The 16,653-nt window shown below is 38.4% G+C and overlaps 1 protein-coding gene across 9 annotated transcripts in view; it reads left to right on the forward strand.

The window, feature by feature from the left end:
- The window catches only part of Mast4 (microtubule associated serine/threonine kinase family member 4), a 602,193-nt gene that overhangs the window by 487,661 nt on the left and 97,879 nt on the right, over positions 1-16,653 (forward strand). For all 9 annotated transcript variants that reach the window (XM_070031269.1, XM_070031266.1, XM_070031264.1 and 6 more), the window contains one exon: positions 1,955-2,043. In XM_070031269.1, coding sequence (XP_069887370.1) covers positions 1,955-2,043 — 89 coding nt within the window. The remainder of the gene's footprint in view (positions 1-1,954; positions 2,044-16,653) is intronic.

Raw genomic sequence — 16,653 nt, forward strand, 5'->3', positions numbered from 1 at the left:
AAATAAAATGATGCAGCCTGACCTTAAGAAATGATAAATGTGGGAATGTTGACAAATGATAATAAGCAGCAAACATCCAGGAGAAGATTGGCTCCCAAATCAATATTGCTGGAACAATCTGGGTTTAGGTATTAATATTTAGAAATGTTCCTTTCTAATAGCTATATGAACTCATAAATGTGGCAAGTCTTATACTTACAGGCCAAGTGAGCATTCCTGTTTTAGAACTTGGTATAATAGTAGCCTCTACTAAATAAGGATGGAACTCGTGTGTGTGTGTGTGTGTGTGTGTGTGTGTGTGTGTGTGTGTGTGTGTGTGTGTGTGTGTGTGTGTGTGTGTACTGGGGTTTGAACTCAGGCCTCAGGGTCTCATTTATTTGGCTTTATTGCTCAAAGCTGGCATTCTGCCACTTGGACCACTCCTCTACTTTTGTTTTTTTGATATTTGGAGATAAGAATCTCATACTTTGGGCTGGAAAGGTGGCTCAGTGGTAGAGTACTTGCCTTGCATGCATGAGGCCCTGAGTTAGATTCCTCAGCACCAACCACATAAGCAGGAAAAAAAAAGCCGGAAGTGGCGCTGTGGCTCAAGTAGTAGAGTGCTAGCCTTGAGCTGAAGAGCTGAAGGACAGTGCTAAGGCCCAGAGTTCAGGCCCCACAACCGCCCTCATACTTTTCTGCCCAGGCTATGACAAGATCAGATCTCAGCCTCCTGAGTAGCTAGGATTACAGGCGTGAGCCACCAATGCCCCAGTTACAGTACATTATTATTTTTTTTTCTTTTTGGTGCGCATCCTGGGACTTGAACTCAAGGTCTGGGTGCTGTCCTGAGTTGATTTTTGTTTGTTTGTTTGTTTTTGTTGTTGTTCAAGGCTAGCATTCTACCATTTGAGCCATAGTTCTACTTCAAGCTTTTTGGTGGTTAATTTGGAGAAAAGAATCTTAGGGACTTTCCTGCCCAGGCTTGCTTCAAACCATAATCCTCAGATCTCAGCCTAGGATTATAGTTATGAGGCACCAGCACCCAGCTTGCAGTACATTCTTAATGACAACAGGTAGGAGAGCCCTGACCAGTACTGGCACAGGTGAACCAGAGGAAGCTGCACTGCTGGGTTTTATCACTATTTCTAACTATTGTACTGATGGGGAAGAATAAAATGAAAATGAGATGTCTAATTCACCATCAGTGGGCCTTGTATTTGACTTACTCTTTGAGGCTTGTGAAAGTTACTTTGAAATTAATTAGCCATTTTTATAGTTTTCTACTGACAGAAACAGAATATCACCTTGTGTTGTATTTAGTAATTAACGTTTCTGTACAGGGTACTAGCTACTCTGCTTGTGCAGTGTGGCCATCACCAGTATTTTAATACACTGGTATCTGCTTTTGGGATTCTGAAGCGTGAGCCTTAGCAAGGAATTTGAATGTAGTCTACAAGATGAAAAATGAATGAGTGGTGAGGTATATTTATCTTTGGCATCGGCTGTTCTATTGACAAAAGGCACAAATATGAAATTTGTCTAAATAATTAGATTTTTAATTAGTGCATCATTGTAAGATTAATGTCACTGCACTTCATTGCATGTAATTTTCTATTAGAAATTTCATGTCAACAAAGATGCTACCTGTGGTTTGCTGATTTGAATTCTTAATTTATCACTTGTGTGTATGGCGTGCTGTACATTTGCAGATGCAGACAGGAGCTGAAAGGAGGCATTTGATTATAGCTCCACTGGTGGTGAAGAATATTGATGATGTTATACTATATGAATACATTATGGTTTCTGATATTCAGAAGACAGGCATCCCTCAATGATTAGTGATCATATTGTAATTTACAATAATGTTAGCAACATCATGACTAGATATGGAAGTATATGCCAAATACATACATACTTGAGCAGTGTTGGTGCTATTCTCCTTTTAAAATTTGTTTTTCTTTTCTTTTGACAGTTGCCGAACAAGTAACCGGAAAAGCTTGATAGGCAATGGCCAGTCACCAGCATTGCCTCGACCACACTCACCTCTCTCTGCTCATGCAGGTAAGCCATTTTTCTTTCTTGAGTTCTGTCTCATTTCTTTTGTTCGGTTTAAAAAAAAAATTCAGGCCTTCTGGGTCTCAGGGGTGTCTTTGCATTTATCTGGGTATTCTTATTGCTTTGTTTCTAAATTGTTCTTTCTGAATTAAAGAATTCCTTTCTATATGTGATTCTGTTTCAGTTAATTCTTCCTCCATTTCTAGATTATGAGATGATGCAAGGTATGTTCTTATATTAGGAATACCTTCTGAAACTGTAGAAATAATAGCTCACAGGAAGAGGATAAGTGTTCAGAATTATTCAGCACATTTCTTTGTAAAATTGAACTTTACTGAGATAGTCATTGTGAGAGGATAAAGACTAAAGAGGTGAAGCTTTGAGCCTCAAATGCTTTAAAAAACTACAAGGAAGGTAGAAGCACAGTACAAAAACTGTCCAATGAAGACTGCTTTGTAGGCTGTTGGTTTTATTTTTTTTAATTTCAAAGTCGATCGAAGTGATGCAAAAATGTAACTTCCAATTAGGAAATTTTGGGAGTGTGAAGGAGTAATTTCCCCAAAATATTGAAAGATGGCCATAATTTGGACAGATAGAAATGGTTGAAAGAGCTTTGAGATGGATCGCCATTGTTTAAGAGAACATAATGGTAGAAAAGAAAATCAAGGTCATCGATAGAAGGAATTTTGACCCAAGTGTTTTTTCAGGACCAAGAGGAAGATCAGTGTTGGAGGAAGGATAAGAAATCAAGAGAATAGACCTAGTTTATGGCCCTCTTCATAAACACTTGAGTTTGACTTGGTAGGCTTTCACATGGTCTTGATTTGTTTTATAGTTAATGCCTGCTTGTCACTGTCCCTTCTCAGGAAGTTTTGAACTTCTGGTGGTCTCAGATGCATGTGAGTTGTCTGTTATGGTTGGCATAGAAGGGAGAGAAAAGTCATCGTTCACATTTTACTTTAGTAAAAAGTAAATAGTGGTAAAGTAAAAATGCAGAAGATCAAGTGACAAAATGATAGTATTGTAAATTGACCACTAGTGCCCAGAAATGCTTTAAAGAATGTCTAGTATGTGGAGGCATGCTTAAAACTCTGCACAGATGCATCTTGGTGATGGTTGACCATTCCAAACAACCTTAATCTCAGTTGGTTTGGAACGAGGTAAAAAATCTAAGGCATAGTCATACAGAGAAAACAAACTATCTCTGAGCCATCTGTATTAGCATATAGGAAACTCAAATATAGTGTTGAGCAGCAAAAGCAAATTATAAAAGAATATTGTATAAATCATTCATATAAAGTTAGCCTGGTTCTACATACAATATTTTGTTTGGGGGTATATATAAATTATATTCTATGCATTATAATAAATACCAATGTTCTACATATCAATTGTATATACTTACATGTATATATTTGTAGTAAGAATTTAAAGAGAGAGAGGGTAATTTTAAAGAGCAGCTTTATGATAGTTACTTCTGAGAGGTGGGGTGATGGGAATAGGGAAGGTTGAGCCTGGATGGTGTTCTAGTTTCCAAGCTGTGGAGTGAGTACACAATTACTTTCATTGCTACTATTTATAATTTTGAGGTTTATTACATCATTATCATATAGTAGATATCTATAGAGTGTAAAACAAAGATAAATGTCCTAGTCAAGGACTGGAATTATAGTTTTATATGACTTTCATTTCTTTAACACCCAGCACAGTGCCTGGCTGTATTACTAGGCTGAGTGAATATTGACTCTTATATGTGAATCAGTAGTGAGTGTGTGTGTGTGTGTGTGTGTGTGTGTGTGTGTGTACATGCGTACCCTGGGGCTTGAACTCAGGGCCTGGGCATAGTCCCTGAGCTTTTCTGCTCAAGCCTAGCACACTACCACTTGAACCACAGTTGTACTTGTAATGCTTTTTTTTGGTGGTTAATTGGAGAGAAGAGTCTCACTGAGTTTCCTGCCTGGACTGGCTTTGAACCACAGTCTTCAGCTCTCAGTCTTCTGAGTGGCTAAGATTGCAGGCATGAGCCATCGGTGCTCAGCGTAGTTCTTGTCCTAGTATTTTATAGTAATTTCCTCATCTCTTATTGTTTTGTAATGACTTCCCATCCTTTATGTGCCTGTTGATCAATCTTTTATTGCTGTGATTTTCTTCAGCTTTAATATTGAACAAGGAAGAAAAATGTGGTTAAGACTTTAATGATCCTTTAAATTATTTATCTCTTCTCTACCTAGTCTTAGCATGAATTCTTTTCCCTTCAACATTAATTTTAGAACTAATCAAAGGAATGGTCAGGATGAAACCTATTTTTCAGTCTATACATGGTTTTTTTGTTTTTTGTTTTTTTTGAGAGAGTGGGTGGTGTAGCCCATGGTAGCCTCTAACGTTCTAAATTGTGATTTTCCTGCTACAGCATTTAGAATTCTCTCAGATTTTTTTTATATGTAAGAAGTGGTGTTCATCATTTACTAACTAGTAGATTCATATTTCTGTGTGGAAAAAAGAAAATGTTAATTCAATATGAGGCTATTAAATGATAGGCCCGTCTTCATGTCTGAGTAATCTGCCATACCATGTTATTTGCTGAACCTTTACCTCTTCCCTCCGTCCTGTCACCATGTTTCCTATCCTGTGTTAGGTGCAGAGGATCAGGTGAGAATTCCTAGCTATTTCCATGAAAATAACACAAAGAAAACCCACCATCTCTTGCCACAAATATACCCAGAAGATAGCTTACTTTTCTCTTTTCCATAGGGAAGGATATTCACACCCTGCCACTCTTCACTGGCATGAGTCTCCACACATCCCGGCCCAAGTAGAGACAGCACATTCATTATTTGTGTAGGTGTGTCAGGAGAGCTGGGAGGCTGTTGGCATGGTGTTCTGAAGCATGTCTTCACATACGAAATGGTGGTTGTGAGAAACTGCTAATAAAACAGTCAACAAGACGGTTCCATTCAACAAAGAAAGACAGAAAACATCCACAGGATCCTAGTTCCAGGAATATTCTAAGCATGAAATATAATCCAGAAATTTCAAGAGAAGACTCCCGACTTTCTCCTAAAATGAAAGTTTCTATAAAATAAATCAAAGTGTGAAAAATAGTTTTATGCCTATCAGATTGTCCAAAAGCACAAAGACCTTGAGTAAATTGATGTGAAATAGTAGATGGACTAATAGAAAGGTGAGGAAAAGGTTTCAATAGCATGTCATAGCAAAAATGGCCAACAAAAGCATACAAAATGCTGCTTCACTGCAATTCTAAGGGAAATATGAGCCAGGAAAGTGCACTGGCATTATTTACCTATAAAACCTATAATAGCAAGGACACGAGGAAAGCTGGACTTCTACAGGACATAAGTGTTGGTGAAAATCAAGATAGCCCATGATAAACCATAGTGGTTTACCATGTTGGTTAAAAGTTCAAATGTGTTAAGAGGCACCAGTGGCTCACACTAGCTAATCAGGAGGCTGAGATCTCAGGCTCATGATTCAAAGTAAGTCTGAGCAGAAAAACTCTGTGAGACTCTTATCTCCATTTACCCACCAAAAAAGCAGAAGTGGAGCTGCTGATGAAGTAGTGGAGTGATAATCTTGAGCCAAAAAGCTAAGGGACAGACAGCATCCAAGCCTTGAGTTTAAGCCCTAGTTCTGGAATGTTCTCACACACACACACACACACACACACACACACACACACACACACACACGGAAGGAAGGAAGGAAGGAAGGAAGGAAGGAAGGAAGGAAGGAAGGAAGGAAGGAAGGAAGGAAAGAAGGAAGGAAGGAAGGAAGGAAGGAAGGAAGGAGGGAAAGAAGGAGGAGAAAAGGGAAAATTCAAATCTGTTTACCCTTTGGCCCAGGACATGTATAGAGGAGAATTTCTTACAGATATTTTCATAAAATAAAAGGAAATTATAAAGGTAATATTGAAACTAGTAAATATAATAATAACAATAAAATAATATTAAAACTGTTATTAGTGTATTTTGTAACTTGCCTTTCAGTTGTGAACTGGTTAAATAAATAATGGCATCTAATTCATCACTGCATGGTTATAAAGAAAATGGTGGGCTTTTGTGTAATCGTGTTGAGAAGATACCCAAAGAAACAGTGAAAAGGTACATGGAGTAATTTCATGTGTGTGTTGTGTATATGTATGTATGGGCACATGAGTTGTGGAGTGTGCACACACAGCATATACTTATGTATTTGTGGATGTGCATTGGGACTTTGTGCAAAGAGAAAGGGGGAAGGGCTGTTTACTCACAGGAGAAAATAGAAAGGTAGGAAAGTTAGCATATAGAGCTTTTATAATGGAAAATAAGGCTCTAAAAATAAATCCAAAAGAAAACAAAATATTTGCAGAGTTTTCTTGTTGCTATGAAACACATTACCAAAAAATGTAATGGCTTCAAGCAGATGCATTTATTAATCTTCTAGCTTTGTGGAGCAGAAATTCTGGGCAGGCATGCCTGAGTTCTTTGCTCAAGAGCTATTAAGTTCAGGATCAATGTGTAGATTGAGTGGAGCTCTTCTTTGGTAGCTGGGAAATTGTCCACTTCTGAGCTTATGCAGATTGTAGATAGATTCAAATTGTTGCCTTTGTAGGACTGAGGTCTTGATTTCCCCCTGACTGTCACTCAGGGCTGCTTTTAGCTTCCAAAGGTTGCCTGCCATCATTTAGCCAGCCATGGCATACACTTCAGACCTGTCTTGTCCTCTTTGCACTAGCCAAAGTAAACTCTTTTAAAGAGCTCACTGTCACTCAATCTTTCTCTCTCTCTCTCTCTCTCTCTCTCTCTCTCTCTGAATTTATCTTCCTTGCTCAGTAGAGGTTAGTACCTGGGTTTGAACTTAGGATATTATGCTTACTAGGCAGGTGTTCTGCCACTTGATGCACAGCTCTAGCTCATTTTTTCCCTCCCTCCCTTCCTCCCTCCCTCCCTCCCTCCCTTCCTCCCTCCCTTCCTTCCTTCCTTCCTTTCCTCCCTGACTGCCTTCCTTTCTTTCTTTCTTTCTGTTGTTTTTGCATCTTTCTTTCTTTCTTTCTTTCTTTCTTTCTTCCTTTCTCTCTCTCTTTCTTTCTTTCTTTTGTTTGATGTATGTGTTATTTTTCACTTAGGGTCTTGCATTTTAGAAAGGAGTGAATTTGGTTAAGGTACATTATATACTTGCATTGAAATATAAGGAAACCCCTTTAAACAATCAATATATACTGAATATATGTATATGTGTGTATTGATTGCATATATGAGAGAGAGAGAGAGAGAGAGAGAGAGAGAGAGAGAGAGAGAGAGAGAGAGAGAAAGTGTGGTCTTGCTAATGTTGTCTGGCCTAACCTAGAACCACAATCAAATCTTATAGATTGTATCAGTGTAAGTCAAGAACGGTATCTCAGTATTTGTAAGACATATTTTACTACTCAAAGAGTTTACATTTTTTCATATTCATTAACTGTGTATCTCCTTTATATTTTCACCCATGACTCTTTGGTGTAATTTTTACTTATTTGTAAGAAATGAGATATCAGTATTAATCTTTTATAATCTCATCAATATTCTTCCTCAATCTGCACTTTGCCTTTTTTAGTGGTGCCTTTTACTAGTTAGTCCTTTTCTTTTCCTTTAATTTTTGATACTGGGTTTTGAAGTCAGGCACTTGTGCTTGAGAGGTAAGTGCTTTACCACTTGAGCTATGCAGGAGGCATTGCTGGTTAATTTTTATGGAGTCTTACGAACTTTTCTGCCTGGACTGGCTTCATATTGTGATCCTCCAATCTCAGCCCCCTGAGTAGTTAGTATTCAAGCATGAGTCATGGGTACCTGGTTTTCCAATATTTTAGTCAGGCCTATCTAACATTTTCCTTCTGATTTCCTTCATTTTTGTTGTTGTACCTGGTTGTGGTTTTCGTTTTTTAACAGGGCTAGGCTTGCTCTAAGAATATCCTGTTCTCACTTCATTGCCTTCCCTCCCTCTTCATGCTTGATAGTCAGTGACTCAGTTCTTTTTCTCCTAATCTCAGAAGGTCAGTGTAGGGTGATAGTTTTCCCAAGCACTGAGAACATTTTTGTGAAAAAGAAGTGTTTTGACCTGGGTGTGCAACTCAGTGGTTGATTGCTTGCTTAGCATGCAAAAAGATTCCTGTTCAGTCCTCAGAACCATCTTAAAACAACAAGTTTTCTGATTCCTAAAGTTTTCAGGCAATGAGGGAAGAGAGACTAGAAGGCAAGCAGATAGTCATAGTTCCTCACATCTCTCCGGCCTTCTAGAGTGATTATACACATAGCATTCTACCAGATATTGGTGCCCATGCAGAATACAGAGAGAAAGTGAGGCTTAAGAACTTCAGATGGGCTAAGAACAACTTAGTCAGTAAAGATGAATGATTTTAAAGTCCTAGTAGAAGTTTCTCCTTCGATTAGTAGAGACTAGGGCAAAGCCCTGGGTATATTAGTTCTCCTGTTGTATTTAGTTGTAACTTTCATTCAAAAGCCTAGCAGTACATTTCCCATGCTTGAAAAAAAGTTTGAATTTGCTTTCTAGACCTTTGTTTAAAATGTTACCAGATACAGAAAGTTCACACCAATAATCCTAAGCTAATTGGGAGGCTAAGATTTGAGGATTGAGTTTGAAGCCAGCCTGGGTAGGAAAGTCTGGGAGACCACTCTAGCAAAAATCTAGAAGTGGATCTGTGGTAGCATGCTAGCCTTGAGGAAAAAGACCAAGGGACAATGTCCAGGCCTTAAGTTAAAGCCCAAGTTTTTGCATACACACAAACTCTCTCTCTCTCTCTCTCTCTCTCTCTCTCTCTCTCTCTCTCTCTCTCTCTCTCTCTCTCTCTCTCTCTCTCTCTCTCTCTGTACAGATAATGCTAGCACAAGACATTTGCTTCTTTATATTTGGGGAATAGGACAATGCAAGATTTTGTGTCCACAGTGTAACAGCAAATTGTTTGCTGGCCTTGGTAGGAATTAAGTTTCTTGATGGATGATATATATAATCACTTTGAGAGGGGGAAAAGAGAAGACAAAGGGAAAAGAATATGATCAAAGTACATTACATGCATGTATGTAAAGGATATAATCAGCTCTACTTAAAAAACTGTAAGAAAGCTGAAAAAGTAAGGTAGGGGAGAGAGGAATAGGAAAGATCAATAGAAGGGTCAAATATAAGCAAAATATCTACATGCCTAGAACTATGACAGTGAAACCCATCACACTGTCTAATTTCTGTATTAATAAAATGTGGAAAATGATTTGTAATTAATTTGCTTCAGAAAGATCTCTGACATGAACACCCACTGTCATTGTTTTTTCCTCATCATAAGTTGAGCTCAACAAAATAAACTTAGGCATGTAAAATCTGTCTTCCATCTAGTGCACCTTAAGATCTTTTCCATCAAGTTTCATTTTGTATTGGTGAAAAAAAGAAGCATATCCCATGGCTTCATCCAGCTTTTTTCCCCTTTAGTTAATCTTCAGGAGAGCATGACCTTGGATTCACGTAACTGTCTGACATGGTCTCCCAGACCACACTTCTTAATTGAGTTTGTGTGTTAAAGCTGCATCATTTCACGATATAACTCTTCTGTCATTTCAAACATCATTTTCTCTGCATTATGGGAGAAAACCACCTTTCTACTCCCTGCTGTTCTCACAGAATTTTTTTTCTTCAAATCCTAGCCTTTATGTAATTACCAGTTGTTGGCGGAAGCAATGACACATCTTGTCCTTCCTGCTTAAGGAAAGAATGATAAAATCGAACTGACGTCAGTCAGTGTGTTTTCTTAGTTGTTTTGTATTGCTTGGTATTAAAGTACTAATCAGCTGTGTACACCAACATCATTATTCATTGTTAAATCCTTTATGGAGATTCACCTGCCCTGTGACCTACATTTGTCATTTGGGTCCTTTCAAGGGACTGTAATGTTCACATGTAATCTATTCCTAATATTAATTTAATGACTGTTTATCTTTCCTAGTCCCCTTAGTATAGGGAAAATTTAACTAGAAGGATCTTTAACTTATTATCCTAATTACAAATTAAGGCTATCCGAGTTTAATATATTCTATCTATCTATCTATCTGTCTATCTATCTATCTATCTATCTATTATACCTCTTTCTGTTTGATTGTTGCTGGTTTTTTAAAATTATAATTTTGCAGTCTGTGTGTGTGTGTGTGTGTGTGTGTGTGTGTGTGTGTATGTGTGTGTGTGCTCGTACATGCATACTGTGGCTCTTCTTTAGAATTAGTTGTTGAAGCACCAATTGGGTCTCAATTATGTACTTTTCAATTTAAAATCACCACTGCTCAATAAAGATTGAATGTGAAGAGAGAGGAAGTTGATCAAAGGTGACTTCCAGCTGTCCTGTAGGGAAGATTCAAGTATATAGAGAGTGTTTCCCGTGAGAGGAGAGGCAAGAAAAACAAAGCTGAAGCAATGTGTGTGAGTTCACTTTGCTGCCTTATGGGCATAAAAGGCTCAGGAGACATGTAAGGGACAGAAGTAGGCAGTGTTACTCTGAGAGGCAGAGTCCGTGTTGTTTGTATGGCTTTGGAAGTCATTCACTCATTGCTGTGGTTTTAAACTTTAAGAGGGCAAACACTCATTGAAGAGAGAAGATAGAGCCTGCAGTGTTACAATGTTGAGGTCTTAAGAGGCCAAAGGGCCATCAGGAGTCTAAGAAGCAGCAACCACAGAGGGAGGAGGGACAGAGGAATTGGAGTGTCATAGCATCCACAAGAAGGCAGGGCTCCCAGAAAGGAAGAAAGGAAAGTTTTATCACAAAGTCACCTGGCCCATCAGGCACTTCCGCTGAAATAAATGATTATTTACCCAGAAATACCTAAAGTTTCTTTGAACTCTCAGGGTCAATGAGGCAGTATACGCCCTACTGTAAGCCAAGATTTGCTTTTGCCCAAGAAAATGAACCCTCTTAAACGTGGAATGACATAGCACTGTTTCTCAGTTACTTTGTTTTGCAAGTAGTTGTAGCAAATCTCTTCTTTCCCTTGTTAACAATCTAATGTTTCACCAATGCTAAAAGTGGAGAGGGGGTCTTCTATTGCTTTTCAAAGACTTAATAATTTAGCCATCCAGGTCCCACCCATTTACAACCTCCCACCCTCAACGAGCAGCCAAATAGGAAACACACTTAATTTAGGAAAACTGAAGTTGTCTTGACACTAAGTGGACATTCTTTTGTTGTTGTTGTTGGTGGTGGTGGTGGTAGTGGTGGTGGGGCTTGAAATCTGGGCCTGGGTGCTGTCCCTCAGCTCTTCAGCTCAAGATTAGTACTCTACCACTTGAGCCACAGCACTACTTCCAGTTTTCTGGTGGCTTATTGGAGATAAGAGTCTTTTCTGCCCAGGCTGGGTTTGAACCTCAATCCTCAGCTCTCAGCCTCCTGAGTACCTAGGATTACAGGTGTGAGCCTTACCAGCGCCTGGCTCCTGGGCATTCTTAAAGTTACTTAAAAGATCCTTAAAAATTTCAATGAGAAATGGTCAATTTTCTTTAAAGTTATCAAGAGAGAATTGTTTCAATTTCAAATTTTATACAATATTATAATGAAATTAAAATCATTGGTTTACCAACTCTGACTGCAATTGGATTAGACTTTTTAGATTAATATCTTGTTGATGTTTAATTGCATGTTTCATTGTTTTAAGTATATATGCATGACTGAAGTAGTATATTAAATCCTTAGTATATTAAATACTTAGGTATTAAAATGAGTAAAGAATAGACCTTTCTGATTTACTTGTCAGAACCTGGGATTCTGCACTCTTTTCTAGAGTTGCATTTGTTCTAAAGTACAATAAATTTCCACTCTATGCCACAATAGCTTCCTGTGGCTTCAACTCTTCTTTTCCCATGGTGGTTCTAGCTCACTCCTCATCAGCTGATTCCTAAATTATCCCAGAGGTCAAAAATCCTCAGCTATGTGTAAGGGCACATTGTCTTCCTCAAGCCCTTAGCTTTTTGAAGAAGTGTATTTGTTTCACAGTCAATATAACTGTTCCAGAGATGAAAGGACTTGAGGAAGGGCTGCATTAACTTGAGACCTGGACAGCTGTCTTTGCCAGAAGGCAAGACACTCAACATTACCAAAGCAGCTGTACTCTCATTGGTCAGCCTATAAAATGGATGATTAATAGGTCTGCATTTTAAATTCAAGAACATAAGCTTAAAAGCATTTTCCCTTTCTAGCATATTGAAATATTATGTACAGCAATGCCATCTCTGTCTTTGAACTCACTCACACTGGCATGATTGTAATTTCAGCTTTAATGATGCTTTAATAAAGATTTGTATGTTTACTGCAGCATCATGTGACTACTTCCCTACTGAAGCCATCCAAATTGCAGGCTTTTCAAGGTCTAAGCTTTTATATGAGGAGAACAGTAGGTAATTAGAGAGCTTGTAATGAAATACAAGGGTGTCTATCCACACTGGTGGTAGCTATCTGAGTTTACAGCTCAAGCTTGGGGGAGAGGAACCCTAAACATACCTATGTAAGAGAAGGGAATAAGCTTTGGCTTTTCTAGACCTGGGGGAGAAAATTTAGAAAGGCTTAAATAAGGAAAGCAGTATAATTTTAGAAGAGTTGTTACCAAAAAATTGAAACATTTTAGGTGTTTTAAAAATATGTGTGTTTTTTATCCTTCATCTTGGATCTTCTTCCTTTTTTTTCTTCTTAGTAAAAACTGATCCTGGGGCTTGAACTCAAGAGTATAGGCACTGGCCCTTAGCCCTTTTGCTACCATTTAATCCATACCTCTACTTCTGGGTTTTTGCTGGTTAACTAGAGATGAGAGTCTCATGAAGTTTTCTGTCCAGCTGGCTTTAAACCAAGCTCCTTAGATTTCAACGTCCTGAGTAACTAGGATTATAAAACCTGTTTTTAGTCTAGTTTTATTTTTTGTTTTGGCCAGGCCTGGGGTTTGAACTCAGGGCCTGGGATCTGTCTCTGAGCCTCTCTGTGCTCAAGGCTAGCTCACTACCACTTGAGCCACACGCCATTTCTTGCTTTTTCTGTTTATATGGTACTAAGAAATTGAACCCAGGGATTCGTGGATGCTAGGCAAACACACTATCACTAAGCCACACTCCCAGCCCATAAAATCTGTTTTTAAAAACATTTTTTCCATTTATAAAGTCTATAAACATTGTCAAAAATTTACTAAATATATCCATGAAGAAGGTGAAAATCATCATTAGCCCACTCTACCATTGGAATAGCTACTTAACATTGGCTATAAATCTAAAAAGATATATTTTCTATACTTTTATTTATTACATAAAATTTAGGTATGCATGTCATTGTATATATAAATATTTATATACACACATGTATGGTGGACTCATTGATAAAGTTTTGTGTCTAGATGGTTTTTCTTTTGGTATGATAGTTTGAGTATTTCCATATATCATTTCATTTTAATATCCATTTAATGAATGTTCTGTAACTTCCTTCCCCTGGTGAATATATTAGCTGGTTTCAGTTTTTGTTCTTAGGACTGAGAATGTAGCTTAGTGGTCAAGCAATTGCCTGACATGAATAAGGCCCTAGGCTAAATTACTAGCATTACAAAAATCAACAACAGATTTTTTTGTTCATATATGTATTGTTATGGCAAATGCAACAACACACAAATTTTTTATTTTTATTAGCATAAATCAATCGTAGAGAGGGATTTCCTTGTAATAATTACTTTTGTATATGATGTTCTTCAAATTTTCTCCCTCCATAGTACCTTTTAACCCTTTTCATCTTCTAACTCCTTAGATTTTAGACAACACACAAATAAATCTTTGTGATACACTCTAATTACTTTCTTAGCTTAATCTAGGAACCTATTGTTTAACATGCTAACCTCATACTGCCTTGAACTTATATCATTATATTTGTGTATGTGTGTTATTATAGTCTATTTTTTGAGGCCCTAGAAGCCAGAGATTATATTGACAGGAAATGCTCTCAAATGCTTGCTGCAAATGACATTTTATAAGCATCAAGAATTTGTGGTGTAGGCACTAAAATAACTCAACACTTATCTAAGTACATCTCAATATGTTCTTTCAAGTCCAGACAATAGCTGGTTGTATTAAACTTCCAGGAACTTTGTACCCAGTGACATCATGGTGACCTAGTGGTGTTAAGGTAAATGAAATAGGAACTATTTAGTACAGGAGGCTATAGAGCTGTTCATACTGCTTTCCCTCAGTCCCTAAGGACTAGACTCTATGGTAGGAATTCCTCCCCACCAGCTACTATGTAGTCAGGATCCTTGCTACCTAAAACCCTCTTGCAACACCACTGACCACTGATAAAGGGCTAAGTGGTATGTACAGTAGATCCAGGTTTTCACCCAGTCCTTTCACTCAGCAGCAATTCTGGTCTGGGTGTGTCACTTTGGGGATCTATGAGTACATTATCAAATGGGTCCTCTTCACTTACCAATTGGAAATCATAAAACTTGCCCTTGTAACTCCGTGTAATTGTTTCAATATGAAGGCATTCGCATTATTTAAAGTGTACTTGTCTGTGGTTTTAAGAAACATCCTAAGCATTATTACAACCAACTTGAATTCATGACTTACAAACAGTAGGGTGTGCAGATACAAAGCAAATCAGGATGCAGACATATTGGAGTCACATGAGGGCTGCTGACTATCAGCAAGCAGTCTCTATGGGTTTGCTCATTTCCCTTAGCCTGTGTGCTTGTTCTGGTTTAGATATCATTTGGGAAATCAATGATAGTAGTGTTACCTTTTGGTGTATTGGAATTGGATGATAAGAACTAGGAAGGGTGATCTGGGAGTGGGGCCACATCTCCCTTCCTCACCTTTACTTCAGCCAGGGACACTTAACCTAACACATTACTCAGAGTAATCTTCTGTTTGAGTTAAACATTTGGTATACAGACAGACAGACAGACACGGACACGTGCACATGTGTGCATGGGTGCGTGTACAAACACACACACACACACACACACACACACACACACACACACACACACGTCTGATGACCATGCAACAAATGTTCTGAGTTCCACAGTTCATTAATGCTGGAGCCCAGCTCTGAATTCTGCTCCCCAGCGCTTTGCCTTTTCAACTCCTAGCAAGGGCCTGGAAGCTGGCCCTGGAAGATACATTCTGGAAGGATCAGGGAGGGTCTGGGAAATCTCCACCCTACCCATGAGCCTTGATTCACTCTGTCTCATTATATTTCTTCTGTCTGATTCTATGAAAGCATTTGGATTTTTCCACTGCAAGTAGATTCATAATGAGCAGATTTCACTTTTCCAAAAAGAAATACACATGTTTAGAGGCATCTTTGTTATATTTATCATTTATGATATGATTTAAGGATAAAGAAAACCCCTGTGTGGTGTGTGTGTGTGTGTGTGTGTGTGTGTGTGTGTGTGTGTGTGTGTGTGTGTGTGTGTGTGTGTGTGTGTGTATCTCCTGTGATTCAACTCAGAGCCTTGGCACTGTCCCTCAGCTTTTGTTTTCAAGGCTAGCACTCTACCATTTGAGCCACAGATCCACTTTTGGATTTTGGTGGTTAATTAGAGATAAGAGTCTCACAGAGTTTATTGCCTGGGCTGGCTTTGAATACCAGTCTTCCTATCTCAGCCTCCTTAGCAGCTACGATTACAGGTATGAGTTACCAGTGCCAGGTTTCTGAGTGTTTTATTTTAAGAATTAACTCTTTTGCTGTGGGATCTAAAAGAGTAGCCAGGAGATAAGCAGAGTAACTCTAAGATGATAGGACACTACATGATTAAAGGAAGTCAAGGATGGTTCAGACATGGTACCTCTGAGAAACAGTATCCTATCCATGTTAACAAAAGCCAGGAATCTTCTAACCTTTCTCCTACAGACTCTCCTGCCAACATCTCTGGCATTGGTGGCAAGTTAATGATGTAGGATACCTAACAATTTTTGTAAATCATGAACATTCCTTGTGCTTCATCTACTAAGGTATTAGATGTTAGCAAACAGGAAGTCTAGCATTTAAATATGAGGAGAACTATGCTCATATTTTCCCCCTTAGATGCATGGAAATTTTATTTCATGGTTATTTTCCTGAAGACTTTTTTTTTTTTTTATCGGTCATGGGGCTTGAACTCTGGGCCTGAACGCTGTCTCTCACCTCTTCAGCTCAAGGCTAGCACTCTACCACTTGAGCTACAGTGCCACTTCTGCTTTTCTGGTGGTTTATTGCAGTAAGAGTTTCACAGACTTTCCTGCCTGGGCTGGCTTTCAACTGAGATCCTCAGATCCTCAGATCCTGAGTAGCTAGGATTACAGGTATGAGCCACTGGCCCCCCGCCTTTTTCCTGAAGACTTAATTGGATCCAGTAACAAATATTATTTTGGACAACTCTATCTCCACCTGGCCTCAATTTCTTTTTCTGTTAAAGGAGGAGACTAGATTGTAGACACATTTCTAAAAATTATGTATTCTTTGGCAAGAATACATGTTTCTTTTTCTTTTTTTTTCTTTTCTTTTCTTTTTTTTTTTTTTGTGTTGGTCATGGGGCTTGAACTCTGGACCTGAGCACCGCCCCTCAGCTCTTCAGCTCAAGGCTAGTGCTC

Source organism: Dipodomys merriami, unplaced genomic scaffold (genome assembly GCF_024711535.1).
Source record: "Dipodomys merriami isolate MVZ:Mamm:240054 unplaced genomic scaffold, mDipMer1.0.p SCAF_20, whole genome shotgun sequence".
NCBI lineage: Eukaryota > Metazoa > Chordata > Mammalia > Rodentia > Heteromyidae > Dipodomys > Dipodomys merriami.